We start from the raw sequence: 19,125 nt of genomic DNA, 5'->3' as shown, positions 1-19,125 counted from the left end.
AATAGTAGAATTCAGTGATTTGTTACTTACATACAATACCCAGTGCTCATCATATAAGTGTAGTGATACTCTTTAATTCTGCAGGAGAGGCATGGTTGGGGCAAGTCAGATAGGCAAACTCATAGCCCTTCTGATAATAAAAGCAATAACAATAACTGACATGTATTAACAGTTAGGATCTGCTTTGATGGTTTCCATATATTAACTCACTTAATCTGCACAACAACTCCAGGAGGTAGGACTGTTACTTTCATTTCTTTTTTTTTTTTTTTTTTTTACTTTCATTTCATAGATGAGGAAATTAAGGCACCAAGAAATTAGATATATGCAAGATTGCACAACTAGAATGGAGCGGAGGTTTGAATCTAGATAGTCTGATTTTTTCCCACTGAAATAAACCTGGGTGGATGGGAGTTATCTTTGAATGGGTAGATACTATCATTAAAAAATGATGTTCTGGGGGGCACCTGGGTGGCTCAGTTGGTTGAGCATCTGCCTTTGGCTCAGGTCATGATCCCAGGGTCCTGGGATGGAGCTTAGCGAGGAGACTCTTGTCCCTCTCTAACTGCCCCTCCCTGTCCTTCTATCTCACAAACAAGTAAATAAATAAAATCTTTAAAAAAATTAACATTCTGGGGTGCCTTGGTGGCTCAGTTCATTGAGCATCCAACTCTTGATTTTGGTTCAGGTCCTGATCTCAGGTTGTGAGACTGAGCCCCCCTGTTGGGCTCTGGGCTAGGCATGAAGCCTGCTTAAGATTCTCTCTCTTTTCCTCTCCCCCCCCCACCTTAAAAAATAATAATGTTCTATCCCTTGAATGATGGAAAATGGATAAGCAGATATTTTATACATAAATGATGAATCAGGTTTGCATTTGAAATTCTCATAAAAATAAGACATTAATTCAATAAAAACGTTTTAGAATTTGTGACTTTTTTGTGATACTAATTCTATCATCATGTTGATCACTTTGGCCATTCTTGCTGATGCCTTCGTAAGTTTTAGGAAATTAAAAAAAAAAATCATCTCTTGAAGGTAGGTCAGATTTATCTTGGCTGACTGATCTCTTGTACTTTGAGATCCAGAATGATCATTCACACTGAAGTAAGGAAATGTTACTGGGAAAAAGGAATGGACATCTTAACTCTCTCTACATTTTCAGGTAAACCTAAACCAACCAGTGAGAGATTAGCACTCATTTTGATTTTAAGGGTTTCCAAAGAGCCAAGTCTCCTTCAGAACTCATTTTATCTCTAACTTTTATCAACAGTAATTAAATCTGAATTCTTTAGTATCTCAAATTCTACAAAACTAATATGTGGCAACTTTTTGCCCTTCACATATTGTGAAGATAGGTACTAAAAAGCTAAATAACCAAGGAGTACCCCCAAATTAAAATTCTAGATTTAAAGTAAACATAAACATTTTTTTTAAGTAGGTTCACATGAGGCTGAGGGGGCACCTGGGTGTCTCATTGGTTGAGCATCTGCCTTTGGCTCAGGTCATGATGCTGGGGTCCTGGGTTTGAGTCCCGCATTGGGCTCCACATGAGGAGCCTGCTTCTCTCTCTGCTTATGTCTCTGCCTGTCTCTGTGTGTCTCTCATGAATAAATAAATAAAAGTCCTAAAAAAAAAAAAAAAAGACTTGAGCTGAGAGCGAGAGTTGGATGCTTAACTGACTGAGCCACCCAGGACCCCAGTAAATATAAACATTTAGAGAGGGGGGAAAAAGACAGCTTTTTTAAAACTAAAAGCAATGACAAAAGCAGTCAGAACAAGGACGTCTGGCTGGCTCAGTTGGTAGAGCAGGCAACTCTTGATCTCGGGGTCATGAATTCAAGCCCCATGCTGAGTACAGAGCTTACTTTAAAAAGCAAAAATAGGGGTGCCTGTGTGGTTCAGCCGGTTAACCTTACAACTCTTGATATCAGCTCAGGTCTTGATCTCAGGGTTGTGAGTTCAAGCCCCATGATGAGCTCCAGCAATGAGCCTACTTAAAAAAACAGATTGTAAAAAACAAAAATAGTGAGAAAAAGCACATACTTTTCCCCTGCCCACCCACCCACCATCCTGCTCTGATATTAAGGAATAAGACAGAGCTAAGTTTGTTTGGAGTTGTAAATCAGCAACATTTCAGAAATTCTTTCTGACCTCTTGGGCCACAACATAAAAGAAAAGATTATTTAGGGAACTTGCTGAACACTATCAACTCATTATTTTGGGGACCTAGAATGAATGAAAAATGGAAACACTAAAGATCTAAGGAAAAAATAACCTTATTAATAGGAGAATAGTTAACAAAACTTTTGTATAATCTCTATTACGGAATACTAGGTAATCATTAAAAAGATAAAAGTAAACCTAGATGCAGAGACATGGAAACTGCCCGTCAATCATATATTAAGTGAGGAAAAAAATTCCAGATTAATATATGTGATGTAATTTAGTTAGTATTAAATATATATTATAAAACATGTCACCTAATATGTATATATATTATAGATGTATGTTATAATTAATATGGTTTTATATGCCTAAAAGGATATAAACTGAGCTGATAATAATATAGTAAGGTACTTTGTTGTTATTGTTATTTTTAATTCCAGTATAAGTAATATACAGTATCATATTAGTTTCGGGTGTATAGTGAGGTACTTTGACTAGTGGGATGAAGGGGAAGGGAGAGACAGAGAATTTTTATCTTTTAGTTTAGGCATTTTTGTACTGTTTGATTTTTTTTTTTTTTTTTTTAATTTTATTTACTTATGATAGTCATACAGAGAGAGAGAGAGGCAGAGACATAGGCAGAGGGAGAAGCAGGCTCCATGCTCCAGGAGCCCGATGTGGGATTTGATCCCGGGTCTCGAGGATCGCGCCCTGGGCCAAAGGCAGGCGCCAAACTGCTGCGCCACCCCAGGGATCCCAACTGTTTGATTTTGATAGATGATTTTATTTTATAATGAGCAAATGTCATGTTTAACACTTTTTAAAAACTATATAAGGAAAAGAAATGCCCTGTGGTATTACTTACATAAACAAATCACATATATAGAAGGGATTAAAGAATGGATACATGGTATTCACTAAAAACAGGAGAAATTGATTTTCAGTAAACAAAAACTTTAACTTATTCCTGCTTTCCCTCCCTCTTTTAGAAAGCTACTCTTTTACAAGATCCCCTATATGTTAGTGAGCTCGGTTCTGCACCTGGAAGTCAGAAGCCATATAGGTAAGGAGCTATGACACGCCAGAGCCACATGGGGGCTGTTCTCTCCTCTTGCCTCTCGTAACTCCATGTGTTGCTGCCCATCACGTTTATACCTCTACTGCAACTCTCTGCCCTGAATTTTAGGTCTGCAAACATACTGGACGGACATCACCTCTTAGAGGTCTTAAAGAACCTTCAAGTCAGCATATTCAAAACAGAACACAGCATCTTCCTTCTGCGACCTGACCTTCCTCTTGTGTTTCTTAACATGGGGCCTGTTGTCCTTGTCCCCACGTCACCTAAGCCAGAGTCCTGGATGTCATCTTTACCTCCTCTCTCGCTTCATAACCCCCCGGTGCCCCCGCCCCCATCCAGTCAATCACCGTGGGATTCATTTTTCTTCTCTAATGTATCTGGATAACATCTACTTCTTTCCACTGTCACATGCTCATTCCAATTACCTTTGTTCTGAGCTGCTATAGGATTTTCCTAGCTGGCCTCTGCCTCCACTCTTGACCCTGTCTAAACCATTCTCTGTAACAACAAAGAAATCTTTTGGAAGCACAAATCTGATCATGTAACTCCCTGCTTTAAAGCCTCTGAATGGCTCCCCATTGCCCTCAGGAGAAGGTCTAAACTCTACAACAGCTTATAAAGATATTCCTGATGTCTATTTTCATTTCTCCATCTTCAACTGTTGTGTCCCCTCATGTCCTTCCCTATGCTCCTGATCCAAATGATCTTGCAGTTCTCAGAAAGTGCACTGTTTTTTTGTTTTGTTTTGTTTTTTTCCCTCTATTCTGAAGCCTATTCTCTACTCTTCTCCTTCATGAATGACCACCTTGTCAAGTCTTAGCTTACTATCCCTTTCCCTAAAAATTGTTCTCAAAAAAGCATTAAGAGGGGCCCCTCTGGGTCGCCTGGGTGGCTCAGTGGTTGAGCATCTGCCTTCGGCTCAGGGTGTGATCCCAGAGTTCCAGGATTGAGTCCCACGTCGGGGTCCCTGTGGGGAGCCTGCTTCTCCCTCTGCCTGTGTCTCTGCCCAACGCCCCCTTCCCCCCCGCCGTACCTCTCATGAATAAATAGAATCTTTAAAAAAAAAAAGAGGGCCCCTTCATAACATCCTGTGCTTACCATCTTGTAGCTTTTAACAGTCTGTCTTATGATTGCTTGTTTGATTATGTGCTGCCCTATTATACACTATGCTCCTTAAGGGCTGGGACTGTACCTTGGTCACTGGCACATAGCAGGCTGCCTTTATAGAATGAATGAATAAATTGTTAAAACAATTAAACTTGAATCTGACTGAAAAGTGTGGGTATGCTAGCCTTGAAAATGAAGTCATGTCTTGTGTGACAACATGGATGAACCTTTTTTTTTTTTAATTTTTATTTATTTATGATAGTCACAGAGAGAGAGAGAGAGAGAGAGAGAGAGAGGCAGAGACATAGGCAGAGGGAGAAGCAGGCTCCATGCACTGAGAGCTCGACATGGGATTCGATCCCGGATCTCCAAGATCGCGCCCTGGGCCAAAGGCAGGCGCCAAACCGCTGCGCCACCCAGGGATCCCAACATGGATGAACCTTAAAGAAATTATGCCAAGTGAAATAGGCCAGACATAAAAGGACAAATATTGTATAATTCCACTTATAAGAGGCATTGAGAATAGGCAAATTCATAGAAACAGAAAATAAAACAGAGGTTACTAGAGGCTGAGAGGAGAGGGGAATGGAGACCTACTGTTAATCAGATACAGTTTCTGTTTGGGAAGAAGAAAAAGGTCTGGAAATGGATAGTAGTGATGGTTGCACAACATTGTGAATGAACTTAATACCACTGAGTTGTATACCTAAAAATGGTTACAATGGTAAATTTTATATTATGTATATTTTCTTTCGATTTTAAAACAGGAGTGTGTGTGTGTGTGTGTGTGTGTGTGTAAGGGAATAGATAACACAAGATTGGCAAAATGTTAAAGATTTTTGGATGTAGGTGGTATATACATGAGGTTTATTTTCAATTTTTTCCTTTTTTGTGTATGTTTAAAAAAATTCCTTAATAAAAAATTTTAAAGGCTTAAGAGACATAATAAGCAAATATAATAAGTATCTTATTTATATTTTGTTTTTGTTTTTTAGATTTCATTTATTTATTTGACAGAGAGAGAAAGAGAGAGAGAGCACGCATGAGCAGGGGAAGGGGCAGAGGGAGAGGGAGAAGCAGGCTCTCTGCTGAGCAGGGAGGCCAACACAGGGCTTAAGTCCAGGATCCCAAGACCATGAGCTGAGTGGGAAGGCAGATGCTTAACTGGCTAAGCCACCCAGGCACCCCTAATCTTGACTTAAAAAACAAAAGTAAAAAAGACATTTTTAACACAATAGAGGATATTTGAGTATGGATGGGATATTAGCCAATACCAGAGAAGTATTGATAATTTTATTGGATGTAATAATGATCATTTTGTAAGAAAATGTTTATTTTGAGATATGTTCTGAGGTATGTAGGGGTTAAATAACAATGTGATTTCTTTTTTCTTAAAGATGGTAATATAAATAGCTTAGAATTTCTACATATATTAAATAAATACTTTCTATATGTTTTCATGTTTACTCTAAAAAGTTTCAGTTTTAACTTTAGTGCTTATTTAAAGTGAGTTTTAAACTAACTGGATAATAAAATAGGCTTTAACTTTGTATATGTGACTTGAAATTTATCCTTGGAGGTCAGAAAGGAGAGTTCTACTACTAGCTTGACTCAGGGAAAGCATATTTCTTGCATAGTTAATTCCTGAAGGCAACATATTTAAGATGCAGTGATTTAAAATGCACTGCGAGGAATGCAGTAATATGTACAAGATATACAAGACAGGTCTTTGCCCGCAAGGGACCTTCAGTTTGTTTGTTTATTTACTTATTTATTTTCTTTTGGGGGGGACCTTCAGTTTAAAAGGAGTAAATACTGTTTGGGTTTTCAAATTAGAAGTCTGTCACCAATGTGAGTTCTGTAACCTCACATGCATGGATAGGGACCACTGTGATCATATACACAATGCTTCTGAGATAAGATATGATAAGCCTTTTCCAGCTGTAAAGCACTATATGAATGTATTATTTATATAAAATACCCAGAAAAATGAAAAAATACTGGAAAAATAGAGCTTATCATTAGATCCAGAATCCTTCTTGCCACACTATTTGGGTGAATTTGTTTCCTAGCTGATGAAAATATATCCATTAAAAATAACGTAAAACTTCCCCTTATTCCGAAATCGAATTATGAATGGAGTCTTCTGCCACTAGATTTTTTATTATTTAAATTAGCCAAATAAAGTTTATCATCTATGTAAAAATATTCTCTGAATAGTCAAAGAAACTGCAACTATATATGACTTCCATATAGAAATAAAGACTTTTTAAAAAAGATTTTATTTATTCATGAGAGACACAGAGAGAGGCAGAGACACAGGCAGAGGGAGAAGCAGGCTCCATGCAGGGATCCTGACGTAGGACTCGATCCCGGGTCTCCAGGATCACGCCCTGGGCAGAAGACAGGCACTAAACCACTGAGCCACTGATCCTGAAATACAGACTCTTGAATCTAACTTGTATTTTTGATGTATGTGAGACCTCAACTTATGTGTGAATTGATTTTTATTTTTTTAGAAGATTCATTTATTTGAGAGAGAGAGAGAGGGAGAACACAAAGGGAGAGGGAGAAGCAGACTCTCCCCACTGAGCAGAGAGCCCAATACAAGGCTCTATCCCAGTACCCCAAGACCATGACCCGAGCCAAAGGCAGATGCTCAACTGACTGAGCCACCCAGGAGCCCGTAAATTGATTTTTAGTATAAAGAAATTAGTGTATTTTTTTCTTATGAAATTTTTAAAAAATTTATTTTAAAATTTTATTTTTAGTTTTTTTTTTTTTTAAAGAATTTATTTATTTATTCATGAGAGACACAGAGACAGAGGCAGAGATACAGGCAAAGGGAGAAGCAGGCTTCTTGCAGGGAGCCTGATGCAAGACTCAGTCCCAGGACCCCAGGCTCACGACCTGAGCCCAAGGTAGATGCTCAACTATGGAGTCACCTAGGTGCCCCTTTAATTTATTTTTAATTTTTTAAAAAAGATTTTATTTGAGAGAGAGAGCGAGCAGATGCAAGAGCAGAGGGAAGGGCAGAGGAAGGGCCAGAGCCCAGGCTCTTGCTGAGCTTGGAGCCTACCTCTGGGCTCCATCCCAGGACCCTGAGACCATGATCCAGGCCAAAGTCAGATGCTTAACTGCCTGAGCCACCCAGGTACCTGTTTTAATCTTTTTGAAAGAAAAGTTTGGTATTATAGTCTATTATCACAGGTGCCAAAAGATAAAAAATTGTTTCTATATAGATTGCAGCAAATTGCTGATTAATAGGAAAAATAGGAAAGTCAATTTGAAAGTAAATCTGCTGGTATTCTTTCTCAGCTTGTGCTTTTCTAAGCTCATCAGTTTCTGAAAACTACATTTCTGCTATTTTTGGAGTTCTCAGAGAATAGAGAAATTTTATAGTTATTTTTTAAGTGAAATGGGAATGTAATTAGCAGTGGATGTATAGGGATGTGGGATCTCAAAGCTCATTCCTATTTTATTTAGAAGTCATTTATTAAATACTGTGTGCTACGCACATACTAAAGTATCAAAACAACGGGATAGGTACTATCATCCTCTCCATTTTACATTTGGGAAATCGAGGCACAGATAGACTAGGTAACTTGCCCATGGTAATTACTCAGCTGAATAGAGGCAGATCTAGAACTCTATAGCCTGTCTGATCCCCGTGTTTAATAATCATGTTTCTCTGCCTCTGTGACTCTTATCATGGAATTCTTAATGATCATTTCTCTTCCAGGGTCTCCAGTGGAAAAGAGACTCTTTTTCAGGAAGTCTTAATGTTTTTGTTAATAAGAGAGGCTCATTGATTGGATAGAGGAGAACATCTTAGATTTTTTTAGATAAAGGGGGAGGTAGTGGGCAAGAGCCAAGATTCCAGATACTAGTATTGGGATAAATGGTCGGTATCAAGGTTTATGGAGTACGTAGCAAGAATATTTTTGATTCAAGTTGGAAATTCTAGGAAGTTTCCATCAACCTACACAAAACATGAGATATCTCTCCTATCATTACTTCACACCCCTTTTTCTTTCTATTTTTTTAACGTAGGCTCCATGCCTAATGTGGGGCTTGAACTCATGACTCTGAGATCAAGAATCACATATTCTATCAACTGAGACAGCCAGGCGCCCCTGCACCCTGCTTACAGGTTACTTAACCTTTCTAATATCCTATAAATGCAACAGTAATTCCCAGCTCTGCCCCCTTAGTGGGACTGAATGAGCCAGTCCATGAAAAGTACGCAGGACAAGCACACAAATCACAACAATGGGGCAAAAGAGGATTAGCGTGATATATAAGAAGTGTGGAAAAAGTGCTACAGTAGAGGTTCCCCATTCATGGAGGAATTAGGGAAAGCTTTAAGGGGAAAGTATTTCTCTTTTCAGCAAAGCTAGCTTTTCCTGAACTGTGGAACACACACGGGTCAGTGAGAAGGGATGAATACATTTGGTACTCTGACATGGCAGGAAATAACTTTGACTTCCATAGTGGAAAAGTAATTCCTTTTCCAACTAGTCCAATCTCATTAGGGAGAACCTCTCAGCTTGGTGCCAAAAGTGGCAGCTCTCTAACACATGCTCAGCTGCCTTTTTGTCAAAGAGAGAGCAGGCCTCAGGCTTAGAATGTGGTGCATCAACTTAGAATTGTGTTGCTTCCATGCCATTTTTACAATTATCTGCTATTTATGGCACATGATACTGGTTCCCGGGGCACCTGGATGGCTCAGTTGGTTAAGTGTCTGACTCTTGGTTTCAGCTCAGGTCACATGACCTCAGGGTCCTGGGATCACTGGTCAGTTCCAGTTGGCTTGAGACTCTCTCCCTCTCCATTTGCCTCTCCTCACTGCTTGTGTGTATGCTTGCTCTCTCTCTCTTAAGTAAAATCTTAGATAAATAAACTACTCTATGCACACACAAAAAGTGAGTTAAAGAAAAAATATTAAGCAAATAGTATTACATATGGTCCCTGCAGTATGGTAAATGGTATGTGAACAAACTCTGAGCTAGGCTATGAAAGAGGGACAAGTTTCCTAGAGACACTGAGAGAATTCCTGATATGGTGGATACAGCTTGAGTAAAGGGGCATGGGGGAAAATACGTCTGGAGAGTAATAAACAGTTCAATCTGGGGAAAGCAAGGTTCATTACTAATGAGTAGTAAAGCTAGAAGCACAAAATATATTAAAATTCCATTAGTAATAAAGTTTTACAACTTGTCAAAATCATTGATATTTCTCAACTGCTATTTATCATCATTTTTTTACATGGAAGTTTTTTCTTGTGTTTCCGTAGATCTGAGGAGAAAATTAAGCACTTCAGTCAACTTAAATCTGAACTTTTTCTTAAAGACAATACTTTGCAGAAGATACTTTGTTTAATTACGGAACTCAAAGTAGCAGCCCAGAAAAACTTCATTCTAAAACGACTGTTCTGGAAAGTAGGTGGTTTGTTTTACTTTTAATCTTTGAAACTTGTTCCACCTGTTTACCAAATGCAGCATAATCAGGCATAAAGTAAAATACAAATAAATGTCTTGTATTCAGAGGCTGTATTTTATTTTAGAGAGAGAGGGCATGAGTAGAGTGGGAGTGCGCAGAGGGAGAGGGAGAGAGAATCCATTAGCAGACTCCATGCTGAGCGTGAAGCCAGAAGTCAAAATCAAAAGTCAGACTCTCAAAAAACAAAAACAAAACAAAACAAAACAAAACAAAACAAAAAAAACAAAAGTCAGAATCTCAAAAGACTGAGCCACTGAGGCACCCTGATGGAAGATATATTTTAAAATGCTGACTAAATTTAATGCAATCCTGACTCAGTACTTGAAATGTTGTGATGTAATCAATAACGTGTATGTGTGTGTTGGAGGGGAGGTGAGCAAAGAGGAGAATGGTAGCAAAAAGATAGTACCTTACATGAGTTGGGTTTCAAGTCAGAGAGAGATGATTGGAGGGGAAGCTTCTGGCATGCAAGATGTATGAGTACAGTGAGATGAAAAAGTAGATTTCAAGAAGATTTAGCTTCAGGTATCCCTACAATAAAAATAAAATGGAAAAAAATTATTTTTGAGTGTAGGACTGTTATTTTTAAAAAGGTGATTCTTGGGGAGTCAAAGCAACCTAGCTCTCTTACTCAGCAAGTTACAGACTTACTCTGTAAGACTACGTAGTTTCAGGTGAAGGTGAAGGTATTCAGAAGCCCCAGTGAGTACTGGTGTGGAGCTAATGAGGCTTAAGGGAGGAGGGGAGCTCATGATGATGGCTATGCATCGTATCCTAATTCTGGCCAGTGGTCTCATGGATGGCAACATTTTATTGAGCAGCTGTAAAGTGCACAGGTTCCTCAAACATACAAGACAGTCCTGGCCACTTCTTAGGATTCTAAGTGCTTCACATGTAGGATGACCAACCATCTGGGTTTGCCCAGACTTAGGTGACCAATTGTCCCAGTTTCACTAGGACTGAGGAAATTTGCAGGATATGGGACTATCAGTAGAAAAACTAGGACTATCCCAAGTAAACTGGGATGGTGGAGCACCCTAATTAGAGGGCATATTAGCTACATAGAATAGTATGTTAAATGTCCCATAACACTGTCACAGGTAATGATGATGTTGTGCTACATAGCCTAAAAATGGAAATGGAGTTCATGTGGAAAGACTAAGGAAATTGGTATTATACCCCACCCACATATTCTTCTCTGGTCCATCCCACACTTGGTATCAGTTTAATCTGTAACTGATTGTATGATCTTGCTGGCTTTCCCTACTAAGTACAAACACTTTGGCTTTAGCATTTAAGGCTCTCCACCAATGACCTCTGTCACAGATTCCAAATCTGGACAGGCATAGCCTTTATTTTAGCAAGGTGGGTTTTCAGGAAGGGGCCAACATCTATATAGGGCAGGCACAGGATGAACTAATCCAGCTGTAGATGCTTCCAGGGAAGGCACCGTCCTCGAGGCTGAGAGTGATCCCTACATCATATACAAAATGAAAGATCAGGGCATTCCAGCATGTGGGTGGATTTCACCCAAACGTCTGCACAAACCTTTGGTACCGGGAAGATCTGATTGTTTAGTTTGGCAATAGGGCATTCATGGAATGTGGAGTTGAGAAGGTGACCAGGATATAAAGGTTGTTAAGAGTAAATCCAGTAGCAGAGAGAAGATTGGCAAGGGTCTTAGCACAGGGCCCAGAGAAGTCTACTTAGATAACATGGGACACAATCATGGGGTTGGATTTAAAGCAGGTGGTGAGGTAGGAGCACTGAGGTACCTCCCACAGGTTAGACTAGGAAGAAGGGTGTTAGTGTTGAATACTAGAGTATTGGTCTGGAGGCCATTTAAGCGTCTCCAATCTTAAAATGGGCCCGATGCAAGTAGCCTTGGCTGTGGAGCAAAAGAAAGATGTAGAGAAAGAGAATGAAGCTAGACCTAACCACTCAACCCCACACACTTCATTGTTTTCACCTCTTTCCTCAAGAAGCTCCAGCCACGTGGATGACTCAAACACCCTGTCCTTTCCAGCCCCTCATTGTTTTCCACTGCTGTTCCCTATCTCTAGGCTGTTTCTTCTTCCATTTTCTCCTGTTAAAATCCTACCCATTCATCATGGCTCAGATAAAATACTGTTCATTTTTAAAAAATTAAGATTGTATTTATTTTTTTGAGAGAGGCAGAGAGAGCAACAGAGATAGCAAGAAAGAGCATGAGCAGGGGGGAAAGGGAGAAGCAGACTCCCCACTGAGCAGGGAGCCCGATGCAGGACTTGATCCCAGGACCCTGGATCATGACCTGAGCCAAAGGCAGACGCTCAACCACTGAGCCACCCAGGCTCCCCTATCTTAACCATTTTTAAATATATGGTCCAATGGTATTAAGACGGTACATTATATTGTTGTGCACCCATCTCCAGAACTCTTTTCATCTTGCAAAACTGAAACTATACTCATTAAATAATAATTCCCCATTCACGTCTTCCCCCAGCCCCTGGCAATACCATTCTTCTTTCTGCTTCTATGAGTTTAACTTCTCTAAATATCTCATGTAAGTGGGATCACCCAGTGATTTTTATTACTGGCTTATTTCACTTAGCATGTCTTCCAGATTTATCAATGTTGTAGCATGTGCCAAAATTTGCTTTCTTTTTAAGGCTGAATAATATTCCATTGTATGTATATACCACATTTTGCTTATCCCATTCTCCACTGATGGATACTTGCATTGCTTCCACATTTAAGCTATTGTGGATATTACCATTTTGAATATGGGTGTGTAAATATGAGACCTTGCTTTCAGTTCTTTTGGCAGTGTACCCAGAAGTGGGATTGCTGAATCATATGGTAATTTTCTTATTTTTTGAGGAACCACCATGCTGTTTTCCACAGTGGCAGTACCATCGTACATCCCCACCAACAGTGCATACAGGTTCTAGTTTTCTCACATCCTTGTCAACACTTGTTTTCTCATTTTTTGAGTTTTGACTTGCCTTTCCCTAATGATTAGTGATTAGTGATGTTGAGTATTTTTTCATGTGCTTATTGGCATATGTACATCTTCTTTGGAGAAATTACTGGGATATAACTTACATATAATAAAATGTACTCACTTTTAGGGTTCAGTTTAAAGAGTTTTGGCAAACGTATATACCTATAGAACCATCACCCCAATCAAGATTTAGAATCCTTCTATCACCCCAAAGGGCTACCTCAGACTCTTTGGCAGGCCGTTTCCTCCCATCCCTGGCCCCAGGCAATTTTTGTGCTTTCTGTCACTGTAGATTAGTTTTACCCGTCCTAGAATTCCACTTACCCAGAACTGTACACCATGTACTCTTTTGTGTTGGCTTCTTTTGGCATAATAGTTTAGAGATTTCTCCATGTTGTTGCAGTTTGGTGGAAGATATTTTACGAGTGGGAGATCACCATAGTAACTCATAAATTTATTAAGCACTTAGGATGAGCTGAGCATCATTCAGGCTTTACAAATGCTATCTTATTTAACCCCATCAGGTGACATTAACTCCATTTTAGACATAAATTGAGTCACAGAGTATGTAAGTAATTTGCCAGATATCATATAGCTAATCAGTGGCAGAGCTTGGATGTGAACTCAAAGAGCCTGGCACCAGGGTTAGTGTATAAAGCCACCACACTGTGCTTACTTACCAGAAGCCTGGATGAACGGCAGCTCTTCTGAGAGGGCCTGAATATCCTGCTCCTTCTCCTCTCTCCACTTGCCATCCTTACCCTCTTCTCCAGCCATATCACTTACGTAAAGGTACACAGAATACCTCTCTAAACAAAGAGTTTAATTTGTGACTAGTAAACAAAAGTCCTGAGGAAAAAATGAATAAGAGAGGAAAAGAAAAAAGACGCAATTACATATTTCTCATTAGTGCCAACTTGCCTGATTTCATGGGCCAGTGCTTATTTCATGCTCGATTTATCTCATGAGACTGCACAGAAGCCCGGAAAAACTGCTTCCTGCACTCTTAAGTTAGTGTTTATTTTGTCATTAGAGATGGCAATCCACATTACCACTGTATTAAGAGAATTATTAGTATCATTCTTCACTATCTTCATTAGGCCATACCAGTACTGTGCATTTGCTTTTAGGTTAGCAAACATTCAAAAAGTGTTTTTCTAGCCATTATTCATTGTATCCTCACAAAGGCCAAGGTACTTTGGAAAGCCAGGAGTTATAGTAGACTCCATTTAACATATGATTCCCAGGTAACTGAATGACAATGCCTTGACCGTAGAACCTGCCGTATAACCCCCCCCCCGCCCCCCGCCTTTAGCTCTGGCTCTGTTCACCAGGACAGTGGTCTCCTGGATATAAGTAAAAGTGTTTTCAATTTGGGTTATGCTAATAGTAATGAGAGATACTATAATTCAGTTTATCCCCAGACAATAAATAATTTATTCATATTTTTATTACGTAAAGATAGAGTTTTACCAACTGATACCTAATTACCATCTTCTTTCCTGCTTGCTTTCACAGACCAGTGATCTTTTCTATTTCCTAGTGAATAAACTTCATGAATACTTGCCAGAGTCCAAGGATAAGAGCACACTTCAAAATAAGAGCCAAAGGGCTGATGAGCTGGTGTAAGTACTAACTGGATAATCATAGATTTTTCTTCCCCTAGGGTGTTAAAGATAAATGGAAGGCAGTGGACAAAATATATATTGTATTAATGATTAATGGTGCTGCAAGTTTTGCTTCACATAGATTTTTAAAAAGAGCATTCATTTTGTTCTACTTTTGGGGGGAAGGGAAAGGGAGAGCTGAAATCTGGAGTCAGACACTTAATCAACTGAGCCACCCAGGCAACCCTGTTCTACTTTTTAAAGAAAGGCTACGTAAGAAACTAGTAATATTCGTTGTTCCAAAAGGGAACAAAAATGGGTGTCTGAAGGAAAGACACCTTTCACTGTATTCCCTTTTTTACCTTTGAAATTTTGAGCCAAATATTACCTACTTGAAAAAGATAAAATTATTAAAAATAATTTTAAAATAGTGTCTGATTATCAAAAAAATTAAGGACAAAAAAACAATATGAAAATGACTTCTAATCCTGACATTCAGCTATTAACTAATTCATTCAACAAATATTGTTGAGTGTTTACTACGTAGCTATCACAGTGTAGGCAGGCACTCGATGTTGACAATTTAATATACAGAATTTCCTTCCCATATATTTTTGTATATAGGTATCTGAGAGCATTTCTATCAAGGATTACTAATTTTGTGAAATTCTGAACTTGTAATGCAATCATGCCACTTCCATGCTTTTTTCTTTGTTTTCTAGAGCATGCATTGAAATTATACAGACTCTGGGACTGATGTTCAGAGAAACAGAAACTGAGTCATCGCGCCTGAACACATTGGCAGCTAAGAAGTAAGGTCTTCTAGAAGACATTGGGACCTTGTAGTTGCAACCCAAGACTACTCTACTGAGTGTCTTCCAAAACTCATAGCTCTCTTACTTCTCTGTTCAATCCCCCTGGAAATATCTTAAACTCTTTCTCTCCACTTCCTTCTGGATGAGCAGATTGATTGGCACATAGTGAGTTCTGTCTCTCTGGATTTTTAAGGGCACAAAGATCGTCTTAGCATGTTATCTTCTGTCATTGTCTGGTGAACTTGAAAAGCACCAAATGCCCCATAAGACATTAAAAGCCAGGGTTCTCTACTAGAATTTTACAGAGTACTCTTATACCCACATAACAGAAAGTTTACATTGCAAAGGCAGGAATATAGTAGTTTCATTTAATATATAATTGTGTGACTTTGAACTGAATGCTAGTGGGGGGGTTTATCAACATATAAAGTAAGCTGCTATAATAAAGATATGCAAAAATATATGGCCTACAGAAGATAGAAATTTACATCTTTTTTACATACTTGTCCAAAGTAGATAGCCACGCTTTCTTCCACAAAATCAGCCAGAGACCTAGGTTCCTTCCCTTTTGTTGCTCTGACATCTTTTACTATGCTATCCCTTCCCCATGGTTGAAGCAGACTGACCTTTGTGACTTCATTAAATCCTGTGGGATGCAGGAAGAGAAGGAGAAGGAAGCAAATTTTCTTTTTAAGAGAGGCATGTAAGACTTTTCTGCTCATATTCCTTTGATGAGAACTTTAGGCGTATGCCCATATATAGCTGCAAGAGAAGTTAAATGTGTCTGTAGTTGCATGGCTCTATACCTAGCTAAACTTTAGATGGTGATAGGAACACCTGTTACTAAAAGGAAGAATGAAAGAATGTATAGTAGGAGGACAATAGCATTCTTTGCCACAGGAAGTATGTGTTTGCATATTTTACATGAACTTTTTATATGATTTATGGACTATGAATTACATCCTGGGCCAGTGTTCTGACTATAATCTTAATCTCCACCCCCCCCCCCACCATTTATCTAAAATTTCTGTATTAGGGGCACCTGGGTGGCTCAGTCAATTAAGCAGCTGCCTTCAGGTCATGTCATGATCCCAGGATTCTGGGACTAAGCCCCGTGTTGGGCTCCCTGCTCACAGGAGAGCCCGCTTCTCTCTTTCTCTCTGTTGCTCCCCTTACTTATGCTCTCTCTCTTTCTCTCTGTCAAATAAATAAATAAAATCTTTTAAAAAAGAAAATAAATTTTCTGTATTAAAGGTGGAAGGAAAATGAAGGCCATAGGCTCTAAAACATTTGAGCTTGGGAGAAGAATAAGAACTTTTAGTAATGTTTGTCCTGGCTTTTTATTAGAGAACTTTACAAGTGAATTTCAATGATAATTGCTATGTGCCAGGGACTATGGGCATACTATGCTATATACCAGGAGGGTCAGACATTTCTATAAAGGGCCACAAACATTTTTGACTTTTCAGGCCATATAGTCTCTGTTGCAGCTACTCAACTTTGCCACTGCAGCATAAAAACAGTCACAGACAATTTATAAATCAATGGGCACAGCTCTGTTCCAACAAAGCTTTATTTATAAAAACGGACTCTGGGCTATTTGGCCTACAGGCCATAGTTTGTTGACCTCTGCTTTACAGCAAACAAGGAAGATACACTCTATTATTTCTCTGAATACTTTTTTCTTTTTTAAATATTTTATTTTTTTAAAGTAATCTCAACACCCAGAGTGGGATTTGAACTTATAACCCTGCAATCAAGAGTTGCGTGCTCTACCGACTGAGCCAGTCAGATGCCTCCTCTGTATACTTCTTTATGCAGTTGATAGTACTATTTCCTCAATCTCCACGACAGAAATTCAAGATTACTTCTTATATTTCTATCTTACTATACTGAATTAATGCTGAATCATATTACCCTTTTTGTCTACCATTAAGTCCCTACCTCTCTCTATCTGAGCTGAGAAACCACCATTCTTACTAAACTCTGCTGTTTTAATTATTCTGTCTTAACTTGGTTTGGCCACAACAGCTCTATGATAGCCTCTTTCCTTCCTGATATGACTAGCTCTTTTCATATATTTCTTTTTTTTTTTTTAATTTTTTATTTATTTATGATAGTCACAGAGAGAGAGAGAGAGAGAGGCAGAGACACAGGCAGAGGGAGAAGCAGGCTCCATGCACTGGGAGCCCGATGTGGGATTCGATCCCGGGTCTCCAGGATCGCGCCCTAGGCCGAAGGCAGGCGCCAAACCGCTGCGCCACCTAGGGATCCCTCTTTTCATATATTTCAATGCATATGTTATATTGCTGTAATAGAGTCTGGTTGTAATATATTCAGCCAATTTTGATATGCATAGTGTCATGTTACCCGTAGCCTTAACTAGCACAGTTAATGTCTAATATAACTGCATTAGTCTTCTATTACCCTGTAACAAATTACTACAAACTCAGGGGCTTAAAACAATACAAATTGTTTATCCCACAGTTTCTGTGGATCAGGCAATCTGGGCATAGCTCAGTTGGATCATCTTGCTCTGGTTATCACAAATGGCAGTCAAGGTGTCGACTGAATTTGTGTCTCATCTGAGGCTTGAGGGTCATCTTTCAAGCTCATTTGGGTTTTTTTTGTTTTTTTTTTTTGGCAGAATTAATTTCTTCATAGCTATAAACTCATGATAGCCTGCTTTTTGGCAGGAGACTATCTCTGAGCTCAGAAAAGGCCTAAGCATTCTTTGAAGAGCTCAATTGGATAATCAGGCTCACCCAGGATAATCTCCCTTTGATTAACTCAAAAGTCAACAAATTAGGAACGTTAATTATATATGCAAAATCTCCTTACCTTTCTCATCTAACATAACATGATCACGAAAGTAATAGCCTCATATATTCACAGGTCCTGCTCATACTTAAAGGAAAGGGATTATATAGGGTATATATACCAGGGGGCAAAAATCTTGGGGCCATATTAGAATTCTGCATATCAAAATAACAAAGACCGAGTTATGAGACCATGAGTTTGCCTTTCAAAGTCTCTATATATTAGAAAATATTTTGCAATGCATTCAAAATTCTCCCATTGGAAATGACAATCTAAACAATGAAAGTATCAAAACTGTTGACACTATTTTTAAAGGCTGTGATGTCAATCCTATAGTAAGTCTTTTATTTTGGGGATGAAACTACTATTTTGATTAAAATTTCTTCTATTATTGACCTAGTGGATTTTAAATAGCGTTGGCAGAAGGAGTAGATTTAAAATTAAATTCCATGTGAGCAAATAAAAAAGCATTTAATCATTTCAGCATTTCCCTCTTTTTTCATAAGTAGAGATTTTATTAGCTCAGCTCAGTTCACTGTGTTCTTCCTGAAATGTGCCATAAACCCATTCGTATTTTAATACTCATATGGTTGAATTCATGTATCATCACAGCAAGTGTCCCAGAATTTGAAAGTTCCTTCCCTTAACTCTGGATTATATGATACTCTGCAAAGAAGCTGTTGCTGAAAATAAAGGACCTTAATTAAATAGAACAGTAGTAAATGGAATGTCATTTCAAACTTAGTATCAGGAAAAGCTTCTAAATGGAATGTTTTGTTGATTTTGGAAGGGTCTTTTTTTATTTTTTTTTAATTTTTATTTATTTATGATAGTCACAGAGAGAGAGAGAGAGAGAGAGAGAGAGAGAGAGAGAGAGAGGCAGAGACACAGGCAGAGGGAGAAGCAGGCTCCATGCACCGGGAGCCCAATGTGGGATTCGATCCCGGGTCTCCAGGATCACACCCCAGGCTGAAGGTGGCGCTAAACCGCTGCGCCACCCAGGGATCCCTGGAAGGGTCTTTTAAAATAAGATTGGCTATTTTA

At 38.9% G+C, this 19,125-nt stretch overlaps 1 protein-coding gene and 1 long non-coding RNA gene across 36 annotated transcripts in view; one reads left to right on the top strand and one right to left on the bottom strand.

Annotated features, from left to right (window-relative positions):
• Positions 1 to 19,125, bottom strand: part of LOC102156006 — a 119,104-nt gene that overhangs the window by 61,183 nt on the left and 38,796 nt on the right. For 10 of the 14 annotated variants that reach the window (XR_005365338.1, XR_005365337.1, XR_005365339.1 and 7 more), the window contains 3 exons: positions 15,888 to 16,023; positions 13,520 to 13,688; positions 10,263 to 10,384 (listed from right to left, as the gene is read on the bottom strand). This is a non-coding gene — a long non-coding RNA (uncharacterized LOC102156006). Of the gene's footprint in view, positions 1 to 10,262; positions 10,385 to 13,519; positions 13,689 to 15,764; positions 16,024 to 19,125 lie in introns of all 14 variants that reach the window. The other 4 variants (XR_005365331.1, XR_005365336.1, XR_005365335.1 and 1 more) reach the window with 3 other exon arrangements.
• Positions 1 to 19,125, top strand: part of C10H12orf56 (chromosome 10 C12orf56 homolog) — a 112,736-nt gene that overhangs the window by 57,843 nt on the left and 35,768 nt on the right. For all 22 annotated transcript variants that reach the window (XM_038549904.1, XM_038549907.1, XM_038549897.1 and 19 more), the window contains 4 exons: positions 3,156 to 3,229; positions 9,648 to 9,792; positions 14,358 to 14,464; positions 15,169 to 15,258. In XM_038549904.1, the coding sequence (XP_038405832.1) occupies positions 3,156 to 3,229; positions 9,648 to 9,792; positions 14,358 to 14,464; positions 15,169 to 15,258 (416 nt within the window). The remainder of the gene's footprint in view (positions 1 to 3,155; positions 3,230 to 9,647; positions 9,793 to 14,357; positions 14,465 to 15,168; positions 15,259 to 19,125) is intronic.

This window comes from Canis lupus, chromosome 10 (assembly GCF_011100685.1).
Source record: "Canis lupus familiaris isolate Mischka breed German Shepherd chromosome 10, alternate assembly UU_Cfam_GSD_1.0, whole genome shotgun sequence".
Lineage (NCBI taxonomy): Eukaryota > Metazoa > Chordata > Mammalia > Carnivora > Canidae > Canis > Canis lupus.
This window is presented reverse-complemented; position numbering and strand designations above follow the sequence as displayed.